The 23,994-nt window shown below is 40.9% G+C and overlaps 1 protein-coding gene across 1 annotated transcript; it reads right to left on the reverse strand.

Annotated features, from left to right (window-relative positions):
• Window positions 1–1,284: 1,284 nt before the first annotated feature.
• On the reverse strand, window positions 1,285–23,590 carry adam23a (ADAM metallopeptidase domain 23a). The gene is made up of 26 exons (XM_060918153.1): window positions 23,512–23,590; window positions 22,736–22,959; window positions 21,870–21,946; window positions 21,369–21,432; window positions 21,209–21,291; window positions 20,869–20,932; window positions 20,688–20,765; window positions 20,501–20,566; window positions 20,353–20,418; window positions 20,043–20,111; window positions 19,736–19,902; window positions 18,945–19,029; window positions 18,726–18,813; window positions 18,565–18,616; window positions 18,340–18,439; window positions 18,142–18,213; window positions 17,891–17,977; window positions 14,802–14,882; window positions 14,626–14,676; window positions 14,396–14,459; window positions 12,661–12,766; window positions 12,424–12,543; window positions 9,610–9,778; window positions 7,005–7,116; window positions 4,874–4,964; window positions 1,285–1,603 (listed from the first exon to the last, which is right to left on the reverse strand). The coding sequence occupies exons 1-26, from the start codon at window positions 23,588–23,590 to the stop codon at window positions 1,558–1,560; spliced, it is 2,361 nt and encodes a 786-aa protein (XP_060774136.1). The 3' UTR covers window positions 1,285–1,557.
• Window positions 23,591–23,994: the final 404 nt, after the last annotated feature.

A 23,994-nucleotide genomic window follows, 5' to 3' on the forward strand; every position in this document is an offset into this window, starting at 1 on the left:
ATTTTTAATTTTTACATTTTTTAACCCATTCTTAAACACTAGAAACATTCTGGTCTATACACTGAAGAAATAATTAATCAGCATTGCAAATTGTACATTCTTATGGTTTGTTCTTCCATTTTATTATTATTTGTTTGTGCTTGAGCCTGATGATGTAAACTCCAAAGACAGAAAAACCTTCGACAATTTTTTTTTAAAGTTTTATTAATTTTATTCTTCTGTCAATGTTTCCATGGGAAAATGAAATGAAATTTTAACTATTAAGGAGATGAGAATTGACATAAGGAGCCCTAAGTTTGTGGAGAAAACCCTTGAACACCCTAAATGAAATCCTCCCAATCCAATCAATAGCCCCAGTACTGACTACTTACAAGTTTTTGTATTCATCTGTCCCACAAGTATGACTATGGTAACAAATATTCAATTTTTAGAAGCTGAGGTTCTTTTTTAAACATTCATTTTAAATAGAAGTAATTAATTTAAAAGACCAACATGTCCAAGCATATAAAAGACTGCCTAATGAGAGCAATTTCATTGTTAGTATCATTTCTCTATGGTACTAATCCATAGGGTTTGTGCGACATTTCCTTTTTGCATAGTAAGTAAAAGTTATCTGGTTTTCCTTTGACATGCAGTTACCTTAAGAAGCGTGGCAGGCTTCACATGGCTCCGCACCCAGTGCAGTTTTTTCATGCAGCTCTCCGATTAACCGATAGGACAGACCACACATGGTGGTTCAGTATAATAAGTAATAAGGGGAGCAGTTATTGACATTACCAGGCATATATAATTAATTGTGCATGTGTGGGGCGATTTAATGTGAACTCATTAAGCAGAAAAGGAAGCTGCTGGCCAAATTGTTGGATGCTTTTTCTTTGTTTGGTTGTTTTTTTTTCCATTAATGTGGCATAAAGTGCCTTGCAATACAACATGCTGAAACTTGAAAGAAAAAGCAGTTTTTAAATCCATGTCCATGTAAAACAATGTTGAGACCGCGAGACCAAAATCTCATGTTTGTCTCAAAATGGAATGAGTTTTTCCCCCCCATGTTGAAGAGTGGTCAGGTGACCTAGGCCCCTTCAGACCTACAGACCACTACATGAGAGTCCCACCTAGCAATGATTCCATAATCAATGCAGCACACATTCAGTGAAGGCTCAACTCTAGATTGCGCTTCTCTAGGAATATTTGCTCTCCAGTTGTTGTTTGTTTCTCTTTGTTTTGTGTTAGTGACCCTCCACTGCCATGCAAGTGCCACAGTCAGGGATGGTCATGCCAAAATCAAGCCAGGACATCAGGAACAAGAACACACACCCATCCTAAACAGGGTAATGGTTCAAAGGTCATGGAAAAAGTAGAGGGGACTAGGACAGGCTTTGGGTACAAGACTTTGGGTGGAAAAACATTCTACTCAGCTTTGTCTTCCTTCTTTTTTTTTTCCTCCTTGTGTTCAAGTAAAGCTAACTGGCTGTTAGCAGCAGGAGAGGGCACAGTCCAGCAGGTAGCTCACTTTCAGAATCCCAAGGGAAACCAGGCAAGGCTGAAGGCTCCTGTCCTTTAGATGGCACTGGCGTTGGGGTCGTACCGTCTTTTTTTGACGTTTCTTGGTGGCATGGCCAAACGCAGAGGGAACAGAAGGTATAGGAGTTAGTGCAGGCAATGCCAGAAACATCACATTTACACCACAACAGATCGTTTTGAACACTGAACTTGACCACTGAACCTGAGCAACCCAGCAATCACATATGAGCAAGTACTTCACCTTGATAAATAAAGTTGCATGCCTTGATCTTGATTTTTAAGAATTAACATGCTACTGTCTTAAGTGTTCCACAGCATTATTCCTGTGAATATTAACTGTGACACTGTTTGACCTTGTTGGGTTGCATGGGGTTACAGTGGCCCTTATGTGCAGTTGGAGTGGACATAGAAGTGTCCCTCCTACTGAGTGTGAGTGTGCATTAGAAAGACAAAGAAGGATATGGAAAAACAACATTACCTCCTGGGAGAGAACAGTGAGACACACAAAAAAGGGACTAAACAGTCTACAACACTGAGGGTCAGAACAGGATGTTCACACCCACAACATGAACAACGACGGACAATACCACCAGCGACAACAAGAAAGGCAACAAGAGTCACAACAACAGAGGGAGGTTTGACACAATCTCCCTGTAGCATGGTGTGATGTGGGGCATCCCAGCAGTTTAACATGCACCTGTCCACATAGAGGTTAGGCGGGAGACGCCACTATCGCTGAGTGTGGGGGGACAGAGGAGGAGGAGGTTCGGGGGAAGCATGCAGGTGCAGTGCAGCGCGTATCTGTACCAGGTCTCAGTGAAGCAGGCAGTAAAGGCAGCAGTGTCGGGCGGGTCCGGGTAGGGGCGTGAGGGGTCTTGCTCTGTTCTAGGTTTTCGAGGGGGGGCCAGGGCCTTCCACGAGGTTAGAGAGAGGCGTAGCGGCCAGCCATGGTACAAAGGCTGCCTACGACACAACCTCCACCCCTCTTCGCTCATACTTTCACCCTTTCAGACAACGGAAGGGGAAGGGATTGAAAGAGAAGTCACGGCGAGGAGAGCGGGTCAGAAAGTGGTCATCCCACCCCAATTCCTCCCCCACCCAAAAAAAAAAAAAAATCAAAACCTCATCCCTAAAAACCAACCTCCCCTCCCCCAAGAAAACCGTCCCCTCCCGCCCAGCGAGGTGAGCTTGGCCTTTGTGCAATGCTCTTATACACAGCATCCTGTTGTAGCTCTGCCTTGTAGGTGCCAGTCCACATGCACAAACCCTATGTGGTCAAGATGCCATGTGCAGACCAGCATGCTGAAGTGAGCTAAATCCCCCTAGACTGCCATACAACTCCCAAGGTTAGCTAGCTAGTGAGCCCATTACCTGGATTGCACTTCCTGCCAAATTCTTTTACAACTAACATATTTTATGAACTTAAATGTCTTCATAGAACACATTTTTAAAAAGGCACTTGCTTAAGCATTACAAATCCATTTAGAAATCCTATTACAAATCCAGTGTGACAGCCTTATCAAATGAACATTTTGGTTTATATGTTATGGACTGGATTAAAATGAATATAAAATTTCACACATCTTGTTTATGAGAGAGAAAATAGCACTCAGATTTTCTGATCATTAATTAGCACTTTCCTCTTTGTTCCCATCAACTTATCTTTTCAATAGCATCATAACTCAGAACTGTTATTTTATCATTTTGCACGCATGCATCTCAAGCGTCGGGCCAGTTTTCTGGAGGTTCTGCTACAGTCTACAGAGGCTTAGCCGATCCCAAAGCATTTTGTATGAATAATTTAGAAACAGCTTGGATTGATTAACTGTGAAATTTACATTTATTACAGGTTTTATTAAATCAGGTATTCATTCATTTTAAAATAACTACCAGTCAAAAGTTTGGACACACCTACTCATTCATCTAAAAAATATATATATATTAAATTAAAAATTAAAAAGTTTCGTATTTTAGATTCTTCAAAGTATCCAGTGTTTACCCTGATGATGATTTGCACACTATTGGCATTATCTTAACCAGCTTCATGAAGTAGTCACCTGGAATGCTTTTCAATTAACAGATATGCCTCATCAAAAGTTAATTAGTGCAATTTCTTGCTGCCTTAATGTGTTTGAGATCAAACAGTAAACAGTAAGTAATAATAAAAACACAGTAAACAGCCCTATTCCACAACTGTAGTAATCCATATTGTCAAGAACCACTCAACTAAGTAAAGAGAAATGACATCCATCAATACTTTTAAGATATGAAGTTTCTTTAAAAAATTGAATTAGAAGGTGTCCAAACCATTGACTAGTACTGTGTGTGTATATATATATATATATATATATATATATATATATATATACACACAGTACTGTGCATAAGTCTTAGGCACATATAAAGACCAAAAATGGCTTAAAAAATAATGAAATGAAATGTTCAAACATTTTTAAAAAATTGTATAAACAGCAGTAAGCCATAACAAATGAAACAAAGTCAACATTTGGTATGAGACGACCCTTTGCTTAATAGCATCTTACAGAACCAGCCACGGTTCTTCTGGACACTTTGTCACACTTGCCTTTTAATTTTGCACCAAAAACCCAGTAGCCTTCATTATGTTTTTTTTTTTTTGTTGTTTTAAATCTGAAAAGTGCTCTCTTGTGTAATATGCTGCTCAGATACAAAAAAAAAAAAAATCTGTAACATTTAATTTTGTGCTGGAAACCGGATGTCTGGAACTCAAAAATGTTTTTGTACTGACTCGATAATGTAGAAGTCATAAAATAGCAATCTATAACAAAAGTTTGTATGGAAAAAAAAAATATATAGGGGGCCTAAGACTTTTGCACAGTATATATATATATATATATATATATATATATATATATATATATATATATATATATAAATAAAATACAAAATATAAAAAAGGTTTAAGTATGCATATTTTACAGTAAATATGTAGATATGTGATTTACAGTAATTTGAACCTAGTGATCTATCCACTTAGTATGCTTTTGAAAGATTCATGAAATAAAAGACTGATGAAGCAGATGAAAGATTACTATTAGCTAATTATTGATCACGAGACATTTTTAGAATAATGAAGACAAACATAACTTCACATAGTAAGGCACATCACTTTTAGACCACATCTTTATCAGTTTAACCTAAAATGCCACTCTTGCATGTTATGCTATGTAAGAATCTGTAGCAGAAGCTCAGGCCCTGATGTATGTGTGCTGCTGCTGTTGTGTGTGTGTGTGTGTGTGTATATGTGTGTTTTCATGTGTGTTAGCCTGAACCAGGCAGGCAGGCAGTAAGAAGCATGCAGTGTGACTCTTACTTAAATCCCCATCCCGTCCCCCCCAGCACTATGGCTGCCATCAGGATGGCCCCTGCGATGGAGCCTATGATAAGGTTGGTGGCGCTAGGACCTGCAGAGGAGCATGATGGGAGAGAGACATGATGTAAGCTGTGTAGGGGCAGTACACACAGCACGCAGGCTTTTACACATGAAATGCAAAAGGAAGTCATATTCTCCATCGCCAGCTCCGTTGCATAGCTGTTGCAGCACTAGGTATTAGAGAGCCTTGGTAAGTTTTTCAGTGCGTCTTGGATGGTAATCAGGATGACACAAATTGCAGTGTACATATGAGGCCATGGGAGATAATTCAACAAAAATTTATCACTGGTATATACAATAGCATGTTGATGATGGTGGTGGTTGGGGTGTGGCACAAGTTGGTGAAGTAATAAACCATTAGAAATCCACAAAGCAACAGCTAAGGGCACCACGATTTAGTGACTTAGACATATTAACAGTGTCTGGGGGTCTGACAAGACTACGCTCACATACATATACACATGTATACAGATACACAACCTTAGCAAATAGCACACGGACACACTAATATACCCTATACTAATAATACTAATAACTGTATAACTTATAACCCTATTTTTGTTACATTTTAAGGGCTAAAATATGGTGCAAGACTACGGCATTATTTATTACAGGCCAACTGGCATAAATTGCTTAGCGGGGCCAAGCCCTTCCTGTTTTTTAAAGAATAAACGCATAAAAATTAAGGTGAATCCATCCATCTAAATCTTCATACAGTATTTGCTGTCAAGAAATGGCTTAAAGTTTGTTTGTTTTTTTACTTTGATGGAAGCAACAACAATAACCATGACTTAAAAAGAGAGACAGAATGGTATGAAGTAAAGGCTGGGGCTAATTTCTTTTTAGCTCAGACTGTAGATTCACGCAGCCTATTGTGTCAATTGTTTACGTCTGATGAAACACCCTCTAGGTTCTGTGTGTACTGGGGCTAATTCATTTAAGCTTGCGTCACTGGTATATGAATAAAATGCCATCAGCAATGATTGATAACACATGAAAGACAATAGTGGATGCAATAACATGAATAAGGTGGGTTATTTGGATGAAGTGAGTTTAAACGAGAGAGCTGGCTAAAAGCACTTGTAGCACTGTGCTTGCTATTAGGAAAGGGACACACCATAATTAAGGACTTGAAACACATGTGCCTATGTGTCTTTCAATGAGTGTGTGTGCTCCTTTGTGTATGTAAATTAGTTTACTGCCTAATGATGAGACCCCATGCTATAAGCCTCAACCCTAATGGTTTCATAATACTAACTGTTACTGATATGATTCAGTAGAATAGAAGTTGCAGTAGAATCATACACACACACACACACACACACACACACACACACACACAATTTGAGCAACAGACACACAAACACACTCACAAACACCATAACACTTTTGCACTAGTACTTAACTCTGCTTGACAATTTAAAACGTGGCATCTTCACACTCTTACGCTCATTTCTATACATCCTCCTTTCTTAGATTCTCTTTTCTGTGTGTAAATGCCCCACATGGACCAGAAAGAAGAGCACTGCAACACTGCATCACACAGAGTAATAATGATCAGATCCAAAGTGATTACAGTCAAGGAAAAAGGGAGAAAATGATATTTACTGATCGATCCAGCAGGTTAACACAACACCGATCAATCACATGGCACAGGCACAACAACCACGATGGACAAAAGCCACTGGGAGGAAAACACACAGACACGCAAACAAAACAAGGGATCACAAGATCTCCCGCTCGTTGGGGGAGTGGCGTTGAAAGGGATAAGAAGTGCTTACTCTATTCCCCACCCAGTGCCTCCAAAAATCACCCCCAGGGCCAGAATGGTCCCTGCCACTGCCCCTATCAGCCTGTTAGTGGCCACGCTCACTGCGCAGAGGAAATAGGGGGGATTCAGAAGAGAAAATGTAAGTTAAAGCCCCAAGCTGAGAATGCATATGCATATGGGGAAGCCCAATTTGAAGAAGTGATTTGTATGTGGTTGAGGGTCTATATTTGGGTATCACTGCAATTAATGTGTTATTGCTGTCTGTGTGGAACGAAAATAAGGCTAGGAGGCATCACGAACCCTTGGGACCCTCGTCTTCAACGGTGGGTGGTTCTTTCGGTGGGTCGTGCATGCTGCAGTCTGTCCCGGCCCAGGTGGTGTCGCAGGTGCATGTGGCTTCATTATTGCACACCTGAGAATAAAGGATAAATACCGTAAAAACGATCCTTCATACACAACACAGACAGAATAAAGGTGAACAAGAATCTGCAGTGAAATCTAAGCAAGAGATAGCCTAACTGCCTGCTCCATGCTTCAGACTCGGATCACATATTCACAACATCAATATAGAAGCTGTTTAGAGCCTCAGTGATGCAAGATCCATTTAACAGAGCCCATAAACATTAATCTCTATGTTACAAATAACAGTGTGGGTTGTCTCTGGTGCACATCGCGATGCATTCATTAATGTTAATGCAGCTATAATTGTACCTGATTCAGCTGAAGAGAGCTCAATGGGTCAGCGAGGTTGGAGCTAATTCATCAATTTGTTTCAACAAACACAGAAAATAAAACTTTTTTTTTAAATTTCTAATTAAATTGATTACTAGAGGGATGCAGCAAGAATCAGAATTAGAAAACCGAAACTGGAAACATGTTACTATGGTCTACAGCTAGATTAGCAAAGTTGTTAGAGTAGACTACTGGGCCTTCTTGTCTTGCTTTGTTTAGTAGCGTAGTTCCTGCTTTAAGATGCATAATTCAGCACCTAACTAAGAACTCTTTCTTGAAGTTAAGAAGACAAAATATCATGTTAAGCTATGGTCACACTACAGTTCGCGATGCTTTGCAATGGGTTATTGATGAAAATGAGGCGTTTTGGAGGTAATGCATGGTGATACATAGGCGAGCTAAAAGTTGTGGTCACGCAGCAGGTGAACACTTGACTGTCAAACCTTCGCACACTCGAACAGCCACGCTCGCTCACAGGACCCAGTCGTTATGGCAAACACCTTATGCTGATTTGAGCACAATCAGCACGTGCATATAAGGACCAGGGATGCAAACAGCGCGCCTTTTGGCGGATGGCGCCTTTTGGCGGATGGCGCCTTTTGGCGGATGGCGCCTTTTTCACTGCTGAATCGCACAGATCTGAATTTTTTTTTGGGGGGGGGGGCGTTGGAGTGTCTGATTATAATTTCAAAGTAAATTCTGTATTAAAATTACTAAATAAGCAAATCCGTTACAGTCCATGAAACAGGAAGTATAAGGATGAGGAAAAAAACAGTTTAAATTGGGAAGCTGCGCACATTTGTGCAGCCTGAGCGGCAGGACTGCGCAAATGTGCGCAGCTTCCCGATTTAAACTGTTTTTTCCTCATCCTTATACTTCCTGTTTCATGGACTGTAACGGATTTGCTTATTTAGTAATTTTAATACAGAATTTACTTTGAAATTATAATCAGACACTCCAACGCCCCCCCCTAAAAAAAATTCGGATCTGCGCGATTCAGCCGTGAAAAAGGCGCCATCCGCCAAAAGGCGCGCTGTTTGCATCCCTGTAGGACACAGAGGCTTTGCGAAACATTATCATTATCACGGTCATATTTGTTTCTAGCCATGTTTATGCTTTTGGTTTCATTTTTGTAAATATCATGCCTGCTATTACACACACTTCCTGCACTTAGATCCGTCTATTGCTGCATACCTGACAGAATACTTTGCAAAGTCTCTATGAAAACAGCGTCCTTATATGTACGTGCTGATTTTGCTCAAATCAGCATCAGGTGTTTCCCATAATGACTGGGTCCCAAGCGTGTGCACAATGCACTCCGAACGATCCCCGAACGTAAATGCACTTTAAGTCTAGGCAAAGATTAGGCTGTGCCAAACTGCTGTGTTGAGGCTCCCATGAGCATCAGGGACATGGATTCGAGACAAATACATCTCAAGAGACTTGAAGAAGGTTCCCCGAGCTTCGGGAAATATTCCCAAACCCATTTGCGGGTATTTGCTGCTTAGTTTGCCGATGAAAACAAAAATCGCCACCAAATTTCAATGCATGCACTAAAATTTTTCACAATGTTTTTGGCCACTCAAGAGGTGGAAATGCAACAAAAAACAAATCGCGAAGCCCAGAGAACAATCGTCGTGTATAGCATGATTGGTGGCAATGCTACCAATTTTTCATCACCAAGTATTCGCAAAACTGTACTATGACCAGGGCCTTACCAAAAACCCAGAAAGCTCTGTCCTAAAGACTCTCCAGTGGTGGAAAAGTTACTGAACGTTACAAAGTGGTGACATCAGAGACTCCTCCCATAAATATCTCCTTCCGGAAAGTTTCATGTCAATGATTAGATTTTTTTTATGCTAAGCTACAACAAGTTTTTAAATTATTAGTCTTATTCAAATCAACAAAATTATTCAACTTAGTATGATTTAGTTTGACCAAAAGAAGAATTACTGTATTCGATCTAGTGCATTAATTAGAAACATATGATATGTATTACAGCTAGCACTACTGTGCACTACTGTCAGAGCTGCCATTAGAGCAAAATAACTTTCTAACCAAACAGATTCAAAAATTCAATAGCGTTGTGGTATAAATAAGAAAAGATACAAGTTCTTCAGAACGGTGGTGGAAAAACAAATAGATTACAGGTATGTTCAATTTTGTGGCTCACTCCGTGTGACGAGCACACGCGTCCGTTGGGTCCAGAAGGACAGGCTGTAAGGTTGAGGGAGGAGATAGGCACACACTTCCGCTCAAGGCACATCATGGAGGGGCCACATGGTGTCCCGTCCTCCACGTAACCAAGATCAGTGTCGTCATCCAAGAGTACACGGCCGCCACTAAAGGTGTGGAAGGAAAGAGATGAATCCAAACAGAAATGAGAAGGACTCAAGTGAAGAATATGAGACGATATGTGAGTCATGTCTATTATTGTTCATTACTGAATTTGACAATCAAGCTGGAAATCTGATAAAGCTGCAGCGGATTTCACGAGAAATATTCTTCCTGGGCGATCATTTATTAGTGTAGTTTAGAAGAAGCTGTGTGCGTGCATGCATGTGACTGATTGTTAAATGGTCACACCCACAAGTAATCTCACATGGTTAAGATATGCAGATGGATATTTACAGGACGTGAGCATTTTTTTTGATAGACCATGGAAAATTATACAAAGGGAAATTTCTTTTTAAGCAGATTGTTTTGCAAAAGGTGTGAAATCACATGCCCCCTACTCCTCCAGCATTAATACTGACAAAGCGCTTTATAAATGGGTAACACGATGGTATAGTGGTTAGCACTGTTGCCTAATGGCAAGAAGGTTCCAGGTTTGAGCCCCATGGCTGATGAAGGCCTTTCTGTGTGGATTTTGCAGATTCTACCCATGTCTGCATGGGTTTCCTCTGGGTGCTCTGGTTTGCCCCACAGTCCAAAGACATACAGATTAGGTAAAATACCCAGCCACTGGGGTTGCACTTAGTGTCAGTCCCAAACCTGGATAGATTGAGGAGGGTTGTGTCAGGAAGGGCATCCGGTATAAAACCTATGCCAAATTAGATATGTGGAACAGATCCGCTGTGGTGACCCCTAATGGGAGCAGCTGAAGGGAGAAGAAGAAATGTGTTCATGAAGAAGTTGTTCATGGAGTTCAATGAATAAAACTTCTTACAGTTAACATAGTTTAATTTGTTTTGTGATGCTGCTTTAATTGTAATATACAGTACCAATCAAAAGTCTGGAAACACGCTTTTGACCACTACTGTAGGTGATAGCTTCCAGGATGTTGGGAAAACCAGCAACGGGGTACAGTTTCACATATGCTTGTTGGTAGCTGGCTTCATATCTCATAGTGGAAATGTGTACCATGTTATCCTCACTCTTTTACGTTGACTAGCTATGGTGTGATTGAGGAGACTGCTGAGATTGCTGTTGGCTAGCGTCATTCTGACTGACAGAGTCTTGTGAAAATCTTACAGAGATTAGTTTCTAATACACCTTCAGTCGGTATAATCCGAGGTGCAGCTGAAGCTCTCAGTCAGACCTACTACAACAGAACGTCAAGGACGTACAGTAGTAGCTCATCTGGCCTGCCATCAAAACAACCAGGACTACCAAAACATCAAACAGAACTGAAATGTGATAATGTGAGAGAGGACCAACCTCCATGACAAATTGTTTACAACAGGAAAATCAACAAAGGACTAAATTTTGTTCCCTGAGGGAAGATCTACTCAAAACATTGATCAGAACTGAATTCGCATGATAAATGAGAGAGGAGATACAACTCAAGTCAGAAGAAAATGTGTTAAGTTGACCTAATTACTATTTTGTTAGCAAAAAATTGACAATATAATGGCCAAGTTTTGTGCAGAAGGTCTAGTTCTTTCAAATAAAACAATCAGAACTGAAATCCATTGAGAACTGACGGAGGAGATACGATGTAACTGAAAATAAACAAAGTTGTAAGCAGTTAAATCGTATCTCCTCCGTCAGTTCTCAATGGATTTCAGTTCTGATTGTTTTATTTGAAAGAACTAGACCTTCTGCACAAAACTTGGTCATTGTATTGAGTAGATCTTCCCTCAGGGAACAAAACTTGGTCTTTTTTGTTGATTTTCTTGTTGTAAACAATGTTTACAACTTTATTTTCAAAGTTGTAAGCATATTGTTTACAACAAGAAAATCAACAACAACAAAAAACGACCAAGTTTTGTTCCCTGAGGGAAGATCAACGCAAAACATCGATCAGAACTGGAATCGGATGAGAAATGAGAGAGGAGATACAATTCTAGTGAGAGGCCTGGACAATTCATTAATTTGGCCTAATTACTAATTTGTTAGAAAAAAATTTGACAAAACAATAACCAAGTTTTGTGTGGAGTGACGAGCTCTTTCAAACAAAACAATCGGAATGGAAATCTGTGGAGAACTGACGGAGGGGATACGATTTAACTGAATTGTAGACGACAGGGAGTGGCACGGTGGTGTAGTGGTTAGCACTGTCACCTCACAGCAAGAAGGTTCTGGGTTTGAGTCCAGTGGCCGACGGGGGCCTTTCTGTGTGGAGTTTGCATGTTCTCCCCGTGTCTGCGTGGGTTTCCTCCGGGTGCTCCGGTTTCCTCTACAGTCCAAAGACACGCAGGTTAGGCTAATTGGTGGCTCCAAATTGACCGTAGGTGTGAATATGAGTGTGAATGGATGTTTGTCTCTATGTGTCAGCCCTGCGATGGTCTGGTGACTTGTCCAGGGTGTAACCCGCCTCTTGCCCATAGTCAACTGGGATAGGCTCCAGCTTGCCCGTGACCCCACAGGATAAGCGGTTACGGATAATGGATGGATGTGAACAATGGATGCCACGCCATGGCAACAGCTCATCGGCCTTATGACCGGATGAGCTAATAAACTAGGTTAGATTAGAACTGTCTCATTCATCTCTAAACAGTGTTATATTTTGTGAATCATTTTTATGACATACAGTGATACTGACCTGCAGTCTACCAGACGTCCCTGATGGTTGAAAGTGGTGGGGGTGATGTCGCCTTTCAGCGTCCCAATCCTGGGGTTTCTACCAATGTTGGTGCACAGCAGGTACCCACAGAACACATCACTGCAGATGGAGATCATTCAAAATAGATTTTTAGAATACAACACGCACACATCAAGATTGTTGCAGAAGCTCAACACGCAAAATCAATAGTTAACGACAGTTAAATGTGCCAATTACTGTTTACTGCAGGGGATCCACTTCTCTCCATCTTTCCCACAGTTTCCTTTCTCCGTTCCCTCAGTGTTCAGCTTTTCGTAGCAGTGCTTCTCTGAGCCTCCTGCCTCTGAGAACACATTATATTCCAGTGGCTTGGTCAGTACTTGCATTTACAGTTGTGGTCAGAAATTTACATACAGTGACATGAATGTCATCTTGGATATGAATGTCATGGCAATATTTGGGCTTTCAGTAGTTTCTTTGAACTGTTCTTTTTCTGTGGCAGAATGCACAGCATACATCTTTAATTAAAAAAAAAAACACTAGAATTTGGTGCACAAGTTTAAATTTTCCTTGGGTGTTCTGAAATAATGAAAAATTCTGAAAAATGTCTCTTATCTTGCCAAGGCCTCTTAACTTCCTGTTTGTGATCATAATTGACTACAGCTAGTAGCTTCTCTGTGCCTTCATAAAAAGGGTTTGTTTTCAGCAGTCATTGGATTGACCAACACACAGTAAAATGGGAAAGTCCAAGGAGCTCAGAGCAGATCTGAGAAAGAGGATCACAGATATACACAACTCCGGAATGTCTCTTGGAGCCATTTCTAAACAACTGCAAATTCCAAAATCAGTTCAAACAATTGTATCCAAGTTATTGTGAGGTGTAGTCACTTTGCCAAGTCACTTTGCTTCAAGAAAACCCAAACTGTCACCCTCAGCTGAAAGGAAATTGGTTTGGATGGTCAGGAACAACCTGGGAACCACCATGGCACAGCCCTGCCATGAACTGAAAGCTACTGGATCACTATCTACAGTTCAGATCACCATGGACTAAGAGGCTGCTACCCGGTATCCAAGAAATAAACCCCTGCTCCAAAATTGACACTTTCAAGCTGACCACACGGACAAAAAAAGCCTTCTGGAGGATAGCTGTATGGTCAGATGAGACAAAGATTGAGTTGTTTGGCCACAATGACCACCATGTACAGAGGGACACTGTACCAGCTGGTGGTGGTGGTAGGATCATCATGCTCTGGGGCTGTTTTGCTGCCAGTGGAACTGGTTCATTGCACAAAGTGGATGGAATAATGAAGGAAGAGGACTACCTCAGAATTATTCAGCATAAACCATCAGACACTTGAACACGACTTGGGAGTTACAACAGGACAATGAACCCAAACATGCATCAGAGCTGGTTGTGAAGGATAAAGCAGGCTAACATTAAGCTTAAAACAAGTCCTGACTTCAACCCTATTGAAAATATATGGACCGTACTTACAAGTCGAGTCCATGCCAAGGAAAAAAAAAAAAGAAAAACAAATTTAATTGAACTCTACCAATTCTACCATGAAGAGTCATGAAATATCCAACCAGAATTCTGCCAGAAGCTGGTTCATGGTAAACAAAAATGTTTGGTCAAGGTGAATCTTGCGAAGAGACATTTTACCCAAATATTAGGTGTGCTGTATGTATATTTTTGACCCTGTATGCATAATTTTGACCCTCTGTTGATTTCAGAAAATCCAAAGAAAATTAAAACTTGTGCACCAAATTCTAGTGGTTTTTTTTTTTAATTAAAGATGTATGCTGTACATTCTGCCACAGAAAAAGAACAGTTCAAAGAAATGACTGGAAGCCCAATATTGCCATGACATTCATATCCAAGATGACATTCATGTCATTGTATGTAAACTTCTGACCACAACTGTAACTCGATCTGTTTTTGATATTATTGTCTGTTTTTTCCGTAACTCACTTGCACCCCAGATGTATTTGCACTGGCTGTCTCTGGTCTTGCATTCACCTCCATAACAGCGACCCTGGAGCAGCAAAAAGTGCAGCAAGAAGCAACAGCTTTGGTGAAAAGCTTAAAGCATACAGTGTATGTGTGAAGAACAGCAGGACTGTAAACATCTGCATCAGTCTGTAAATGGCATCATGTTTTAATGAAAGATAGACTCAGAGCTTTAAATCTGAACACGTCACCTGGTTGAGCTGACAGGGATACCCGTCCTGCTTATGTAGGTTGGGAGGACACTGTAGGACAAAAGACATCTTTAGCTACATTCATTAGTTTCCCTAAGCATTCAGCTTGGCGAAGACAGAAGCACGAAAGGATGTGCATGCTTGAGATTTGTTTGAGTGACTGTGCAAGCGTTAACCTGTCCTGAATCTCCTGAACAAGACTCTGAAATATCGCAGTCATTCACAGAGTAGCGGCAACCGTAGCCCCTTGGAAGGAACTGGTGAAAAGAAAAGAGGATAGAGAGAAAAGAAAAATGTTTCGAGGGTCACCAGTGGAACCATTACTTTTTAATATCACAATATTCTTTTATTTATGCTTTCTCAGATATATGAGTAAGAACAGCAAAAGATGACTCAGCTGCGCATCCATATAATCTATGCACAGTAAACTCTAATTCCCCCCGTCCTGTTCACAGAAGCTGGGGAGCTACAGAGACATGACTTTCTCCATAAGGTATTTTATTATTATATTGTTGTCCATCGCAAATGACAAATGATGATATTCCATCATTGTCCCAGAGGGATGTTTGCTTGGGTGGCTGTGCAAGCCAATCTTGGAGCGGCATAGTTTTCCACAAACATTACAAAAGAAGGCACCATCAGTGGTTAGAGTTTGCTGCCGTACTTTTTGGAGCAACTTGTTTTCATCTCTCTTGGCATTTCTATTTGTGTCGAAGGTCTTATAACCCTGAGCCAATAGGTTTCTCCATATCCTTCTATCGACAGCAAGGCATTCAAAGTTGCCAGGGGATACACCAAAACTTTGGAGAGAGAGTTTGAAATTGTCTTTGTATCTCTTCTTGGGACATCCTCTATTACGAGTGCCTCTGCAGAGTTCTCCAAAGAAGACCTTTTTCGGCAATCGTGCATCTGACATTCTGACCACATGTCCTGCCCATCAGAGTTGAGTTTGACGTATACTAGGAATGTTTGCACGTTCCAGAACTTTAGTAGTGGTCATTCGATCTTGCCATTTAATACCCAACAGCTGTCTCAGATGTCACATGTGGCAGGTGAGAATGAATGGGTCAATGACAGCTGCGCGTGATGAGTTTAGAGTGGAGGCTCTCTCGTGCGGAGGTGGCCCACACTTGACTTGGCTGAAGTCAATGTTGAGTGGCAAGGAGGTTTCCAAGACAAACCCAAATCTTCTGCAGCTGCGGTGGGATGGCCAGAGCTTCCTTCAGCATCTGCACTCTGCCCTAAATAGCTGCATTCCCACAGTACAGCACTATTCCATAAGAGCAGACGTCTCTTGGTGTTGTTAAGATACTATTTGACCCATAGCTGGGACCCTAACAGGTGCTACTGGGTCAGAGCAGACCTGGGAGTGATGGCAATTAATGGGCAACTCCAATCCCCCAAAACTCCCGAACTGGAGCCTCACCATCAGATGCAATTTAAAGTCATGCCTACAGTAGGACTAGGTATTTTATTAATAGTTGACAAAATATGAGGGAAACAGTGCCAAATTTTAAAAACTTTCTCAAGTGGTACAAAGGCTTCTGGTCCCCACTGCCAAAAAAAAAAAATCAATAAATAAAAACCTACTAATTTTTTAGTAAGCATGTGTACTGCTTATGATCAGAGTAAACATCATGTACATGTTCATTTTCTTATTATTGAACAGGGAAGCTATACTGAGACTGATATTTCATTTTCAGAGGTGCCCAAGAGATAACAATAAAATGATGTGCCTTATGTGGAAGAAGCAACAAACAAAAACAAATAAATAAAATCAAGTAAGATTATATAAAGTGTACCTAAGTAAGAATAAAACATGATGGGGCATGCTATTACTGGAAAATAATCAATGGGGTAGGCATGTAACGATTCACCCAATTCATGAATCGATTCATGATATTGGGTACACATTTGATTTTCCTATGATATTTTTGAAAAAATATGAAATAAATATTTTATTACCAAAAATGCAACATTTATTTTCTTATCCTTTATGAACTTAAATATACCTTTTGTTAAATCAAACAAAATTTTTCATTTTCTTAATAACCAACAATTATTATTTACCTACCACTGTAAAGGTTGGAGTAAAATATAATAGCTTATTAACGAAAATATCCCTTTTAATAAAAATGAAAAAAAAACCAAATAGGACTTTTCTTAATCAACTTTTACAAACATTTGTACTACCTCTATTTGATTGAGCTTTCAGCAGTCCGTAAAAAAGAGAACTCTGATTTCTTATTAAATCTATTTATACACTCAATAGCATAACAGCTCATTAGAGCTGTGTTACTTCCACCTAGGGCAAAGTCACATGCATTCCTGCTACTTTGCTTGACTTTCACCTTTGACTACCAAAATCTAAATCAGCTCATTTTTGAGTCCAAGTGAACATTTGTACCAAATTTGAAGAAATTCCTTCATGGCGTTTTTGAGATCTTGTTGACGAGAATGGGATGTACGAGGTCACAGTGACCTTTGACCACCAAAATCTAATCTGCTGTTCTTTGAGTTCAACTGAACATCTGTGCTACATTTGAAGAAATTCCCTCAAGGCATCCTTGAGATATCACGTTCACAAGAACCGGACAGACTTACAAACAAACGGACAACCTGAAAAACTTAATTCCTCCGGCCATGGCTGTCGCCAGCGTAGAGGTATAAAAAACTAATATATTACACAGCCTAATAATAATCATGATTAATTATTTCATCGATTCAAAATGTATCACGATTTATCGTTGTATGATACATCATTACATTACCTACAATGGAGGGATGATGTGATATGTGACTCTGTTACAGCCCTGAAATTTCTTATACCTGTGTATCTTACACATTAGCAATTTGTCAAAGACTACAATTTAAAATCTATTTTTAAAAAACGTTGTACTTTTAAACCTTTATAGTCATGTTAACATTGTGCAACGTCCTTGAGACAAGCTAGTTCCTGGTACCACTTATGTTATAGTAGCTATAAACAGTCCTTCCCTCTCCAGGCTGTTTTTTTTTTCATTTGTTTAGTATTAGGCTTATGTAGAACATTGTCCAAAAGTTGATCAAGTTAAATTTAAATCTAAAATCAATTCCCCAGGCTGCTGGAACTTGAAGGGTTATCCAATAATCTCAGCAGGCACCACATTTATTTCTGTAATTCAGTAAGGCGCATGAATAAGACCTGGATGCTTTTAAAGCTTCTATGTACAACCACCCCCCTCACCATTAAGAGAAAGAAGACCAGGAAGTGCTTAACTCTTACCAGACAGGTGCTGTTGCAGCACGGCCCATCGCTGCAGTGAGCACCATTAGACAGAGAGCACTTCTTACAGCAGTCTTTATAGCACTCCTGCTCCAGAAAAAGCACACACACACACAATGCATTCTTACAATGCTCATACATTTTTTATGTCATTAAATACTGGATTGGAAGACAGTGCTTTGACAGGAGTGACTCTAATGCAGATTCATATGTGCTGCTCTTGCAATGATAAGTACTGTATATTAACTCACCATCCTGGTTCCACAGTCACACTCCTCTCCTACTTCTACATACCCATTGCCACATTCTGTCGCCTCAAAGAGCTGCCATGAGACGCAACAGTATGGAAAACGTGATTATTCATGAAGGTTGTGTGCATGTATAGAAACAATGATTTGAGCTGTATGAACTGCAGTGTGTCTGGGGGAAGGCATGGTGTTTGGGATCACCTTGTTGGGTCTGTTGAAAAGACAGGAAGCTCCTCCCTTGAGCAGGAAGTTCTTAAAATCTGTGATACTGCATTTGGAAAACCTGCGAGGATGTTGCACACTGAAATGCAAGCAGATGTTATTTTAGTATTGGTGCACATGCAGTAAAATAGATCATATGACCACGGTTATGGCAGACATACAAGGCTTAAACTTGCATATTGGTGTGTGCGCGTGTGTGTATACCCAGTATCTTCCATGATACATCCCACCCAGGAATCCATGCAGCCGCACTCCTCTGGACAAGCACAAATACAGACAAAACGTTCAGCTCAAATCGAAGCCATAAACTGCCCTTGAGGCGTGTTAAAAAAGAATTGTGGAGTATGACACAGTTTCAGACATACTTCTCCTGCTAACAGGGTCCCACTGGATGCCCAGATTCTGTGCCAGGCTCTGGGAGAGAGAGGCTGCCATCGTCCACGTGCTGCCAAACTGACAGGCAAAGAAAGAACGAACGAAAGAGAGAAGGAAGAAGAGAGAGGTTTGTAGCATGATAACTCATGTTCTGCTTAAGCAAACCTTTCACTAGAGCTGATGTGAAAATCTTAATGAATGAACCTCACCTCGTTAACCCCTACTCCTCTCCCGATGGAACATACTCCTCCGATGTAGGCCATGCTGCTGCGGCCGTAATGAAACGTGACATTCCTGCAACACCAGCAATATTTTATTCTACTAGAGCTCCCAAATAAATGGAAATAAAAAACAAAAACTATGACATTCCAGTAGAAAGGAATTTGATTCTCAAGGCTAAATATTAAAAAATTTTAAATGCATGACATTACGAGAGTTATTCCTCAGTATACTTATAGCTCTATAACATGGACACCATTGGCAGTTATTTGCACATGTATGGGACTGTGGTGCGATTAACACACCACACATGTTCACTCAAGCACAGTGAAATTCCTCCTCTGCATTTAACCCATCTGAAGCAATGAGCACACACACATACCCAAAGCAGTGGGCAGCTATGCTACAGCGCCCAGGGAGCTGTTGAGTGTTAGGTGCCTTGAACTTTAGCCATGATACAGAGGGAGGGGAAAGTGTTGTTCATTCACTCAACTCCCCTCACGTTTTTCCTGCCGGTCCCAGGAATCAAACCAGCGACCCTTTGGGCCCAAGGCTGCTTCTCTAACCTTCAGGCCATGGCTGCCCCCATTATTTACACTATCTGATTGAAACTCCCATTGGCTGTTTAGCTGCTGCAGAAAAGGTTATTTTCTAAAACAGGATTAATCTACAAATCATGACTGGTTGCTGTACTCGAGGTGACCTTGAGTATAAGAAAAGCCCTATATAAAAAGGAATTATTGTTTGATTCTCAATCTATCAATCCCCATTGCAGACTCACGTGAAGAGGTGAACAGCATCTGCGCTGACGCCGATGTTCTGCTGCCGGTACTTGGAGAAATCTTTCAGCATGTCCAGAGGATTGACACTGAGAGAAATCCTGTCTCTATCTGTCCAGATTTCGATGGCAACCAACACCACGCGCGTGTTAAGCTGCTCCTTAAATATCTAAGCGTATGGCATATAACAGACAACATCAGAGGATAGAATGGATAATCCAGTATATCATACATAATGGATAATATAGGTTTGGTTTTGGTATGAAAATAAAATGCATGCTTCAGGATTGTTGTAGTAATATAACTTACACCGTCGACAAGGTTCACCACTGATTTGGCAAAGTTTCTCGTATGCTTTTTGCTTTTATGTCTCTTAAACTGGAAAAATGAAAACATTTTGGAAATATTACACAAAACTGTGTGCGCGTGTTACTATTACATTTGTTTATTTGTTATATTACACTATATTATTATTTATTAGTTATATTGTGCCCTCTTGTGACCAATAGCTAGATTACAGATCAGAGAATGCAAATTATACAGTACAGAATATGCATTCATGAATTTAGCTTTGCATTAACTCAACTAAAAACCTTTTTTACAATTTGTATAAACCAACCGTGTTGTGGTCACTGACTATCATGATCTCCAGGTACTTGATCTCATCGAACACCTTCTGTGGCACCTAAAAGAGAAATTTAAGCATAACTACACTTATGTAAATCCAAGAAAAAAAAAATCCAAAACAATGGAATATGGTTTCTCACCGCTCGTTTCCTGCGCCACCTGAACCAAGGCATGTCGGACAAGATCTGTTCTTCCTCCCCCTGGTCCTCAGAAGCTGAAAGAGAGAAAGACAGACAGATGGAGAGGTGTAACCATGGAAACCAGGCCAAGAACCATGCAACTCACTAGAAATCTTAAAAAAAAAATTTAAAAAATTTATGACAACACACTCATAGCCAAATCAGCAGGGTCGCGGCCCATACGGAGTGATGTCCGATGCAAGGTGTGGGGCCTCGGCCCCGTGCCCTGTAGGTCAAAGTTCAAATTATGCAGACTGAAATTTGCAAAATATAGTCATGCAGAGCACATCTTTACAAATAAAAAAAAAAATGCACACTGTGATTTTTACCGCAGCTTGAGTGTGGTTCAGGGGAGCGATGAGGTAGACAAACACTCCATCATCAAACATTCCACTGTGAGACAGGAACACAATAAAAAATTACTAAAAGTCAGCAAAAACAAGAGCGATTGTGATATAAAATATCATAATTGCTATCACAGCACATGTCGGCCCTCTCCGTCTGCCTCACTCTGTGATCCACCGCCACACACTAACACGATGACATTCAAAGCCTTTCATGAGCCCCACCTGCCATCTGGCCTCACAGTGGGTCTCCAAACACACAGGCAAGCATTAGCAAGGTTTGTGTACACACACACACACAGACAGGATTGACACTATGTCTTACTGGAGCCCGTTGCAAGTAGACAGAGCCACATGAGAGACCACTTTCCCTCTTACTTGACCATGGTAGTAGCAGTGCTCGCCTCCCTAGAACCACATACACACGGACAATTTAATAACATTTTTCTGAAAGGGTGTGTTACTGGACTATATATGGATTTTACCTTTGAGAAAACTGGTTTGTCTTTTTCGTAGTGGATCTCAACATAATTCGAGGACAGCAGATCACTAAAAAACAACAACAACGAATTAATTGGCATAATATAATCAATACTATAATAAACTACTGAATAATTGATTACATGTCTATTGTACCCGACCAGGCTATAACTGCTGCCCAGACTAATGCAGGTTATCAATCTATTTCGGTTCACATTACATATTAAAACTCAGACACTGCAATGAGTCACTGCAGTTATATGCACACAGACGCACACCCACTCACCACCCACAAGAAGCAGATACATATCTGAATCCCTTGGCGCTCTTTTTAATCCCAGAAGTTTTGTTTGTTAAGTGTTTCCTGGGAGAACAGACTCTGCAGTTTATGTTGTACTAGCTGCAGCTCCTTCGAGACAGTGCTGTGTAACGGACATTGCTGAATGTTTCAGAATTCACCCTTTCTTTTGTATAGACACACAAAATAAACACACCGCTACACCTACTTGTTTAGTGCAAGATCCAGAATAAAAGTAGAACCAAAGGCGTCCAGTTGGAAGCTTGCCTGTGCCAAGTGGATGGCCTGCAGGAATTTATTAGACAAAACAGACTTTTGTTGAAAACCACACAGAAGCAGATATACGGTGTTATTTTAAGCCTTAACACGAATAGCAGTGTGCATTATGACTGACAGCATTTTAAAATGAATAACCAAGTAAATACTTCCTATATAAAACTCTCATTGTTGAACATAACTAAAAGAAGTAGAGGGGGGCAAAAACCCACTTATATTATGCAGCATTGCTGTTTTGATCTGAAATGCTGCACTGGCAGCCTGAGGCAGGATGTGTGTGCTGTTAGCAAGCCCTTCACCTCCCTATAGGGGTAAAACAAACTGCTACTTTTGCACAAAAAAAAAGGATGCTTGAGTCCACGCACCAGGCTTGATGATGTACACAATGCACCACTCTCAGCAGCTGCCGAGAAAGAGGGAGAGAGGGAGGGAGGTTTTAAAAAAAAAAGGGGGGGGGGGGGGTGGACTTGCAGTTTTTGCCTCCCAACAATAAAGTGCTCAATCAGCACTCAGACATGCACACTCAAACATACACACACACACACACACACAATTATAAGCACATCACTTTTCTACCAATCAATCAAATACAAACATCTGCATTCGAATTCAAATACATTTATGAACCCTCTCAGACCTCCAATCCAAACTGAACTACATACGCTCTCACATCCGGGGTGCCATAGGAGGGGATGCACAGGGATTCTTCTGAATCAAAACTATTCAGGATGCAAGTTGGCATGGATGTGCACAAAATTCCTCCGGGCACCCCTGCTCATACAACTGGGTCTAACTCACCTGGCCTTCAGTGGCCTGGTTTCGTGCACGGGTGTCCAAGTCATGATACGTGCTCTCCACTTCTTCATTCATGTAGTAGACCAAGCGTGAGGGGTATGTAATCGCCACCTCCTTATCCTGTCTGCTTGTAGCGTTCCCGTTGCTCTTAGTCTCCGGTGCTGCCGTCGCATCTTGCCACAGTGTCGCAGACCCTCGCTCATCGACAACCTCATTTTCTACGGAAACTGCAGGACCAACATGATGTTACTTCTGAGCTAAGTGAACAAAGCAGCGCTGAGTGCAAGAAAATGGACTATTGCCCTAAGTGAACCAGATTAGAGGAAAGAAACCCTTGAAAGTGACCACAGTTCATTTCAAAACTCTCTAGTGATGGCTGATATGTCGTGGAGGTTACACAACAGAGCACAGGTAGCCCAAGAGTGCATCATATAAGATGACCATATTACGGTAGGATTCTTTAGACTGGAGATATATAGATTCATTGCTTTTACACTGGTTTGGTAGAGTTATATGCAGAGGCTTGCTATAATCTATGTTTACCTAGAGGCTGGCTGATTCAAGCACATAGGCTATAAACTCAACTAAGTAGACTGGTAATGGAGGGTTATTCTGAACAGATGCCCATCAGGATGAGGAGGATATCCTATCCTATCCTCCCCTCCCCTCTCGCGTCACAGGCATTCCCAATACATTGCAGTCAAACACCTAGTTATAAGCCTTGTGGCAATAGGAGTAATAATATATTGTCATATTTGATGCAGGTAAACAGTACGTACCCACTGAGGCAGAGGAAAACGAAGGCAGCAGTGCAATTAAGACGCTAACGAGCAGACTCGGATGGACTATCAGATGCATGATTCATATTTGAAGACCTTTAAAAAATGACATCAGGGCATCAAACCGCAACGAAGATCCTGGTCCATGGTCGCGCAAGCGATGCAACCGGGAATAATAAAACGGAAATGAAAGGATGGATAGTAGCGCGGACGACAGGAAAGATGAAGGAAAGAAGGATACAAGCTTGGAAGGCGGTGGCCAAGCAGCGCATCATACAACAGGAGGAAAAACTGCGCATGCGCAATGCATCCAGCTCTCTTCCCAACATCTGCTGCTGCGTTGGTGAACACCACTGGCGCACCGAGACACCCTCTTCTCTCATCACAGCGCACACTTTGTAATATTTCTGGACCTAAGAACTAGGCCATTAGGTAAAATGCTACCTGGCAATCACATTTAAAGCCTGTTACTCTCATATATCA

This window comes from Neoarius graeffei, chromosome 4, assembly GCF_027579695.1.
Source record: "Neoarius graeffei isolate fNeoGra1 chromosome 4, fNeoGra1.pri, whole genome shotgun sequence".
Classification (NCBI taxonomy): Eukaryota; Metazoa; Chordata; class Actinopteri; order Siluriformes; family Ariidae; genus Neoarius; species Neoarius graeffei.

Coding starts and splice junctions, on each gene's coding strand:
- adam23a (XM_060918153.1), bottom strand. CDS start 23,590: ATGCATCTGATAGTCCATCCGAGTCTGCTCGTTAGCGTCTTAATTGCA. Junction 19,030..19,735: donor GATGCTGTTCACCTCTTCAC/GTGAGTCTGCAA, acceptor CTGGTGTTGCAG/GAATGTCACGTTTCATTACG. Junction 9,779..12,423: donor GGACGTCTGGTAGACTGCAG/GTCAGTATCACT, acceptor CCACACCTTTAG/TGGCGGCCGTGTACTCTTGG.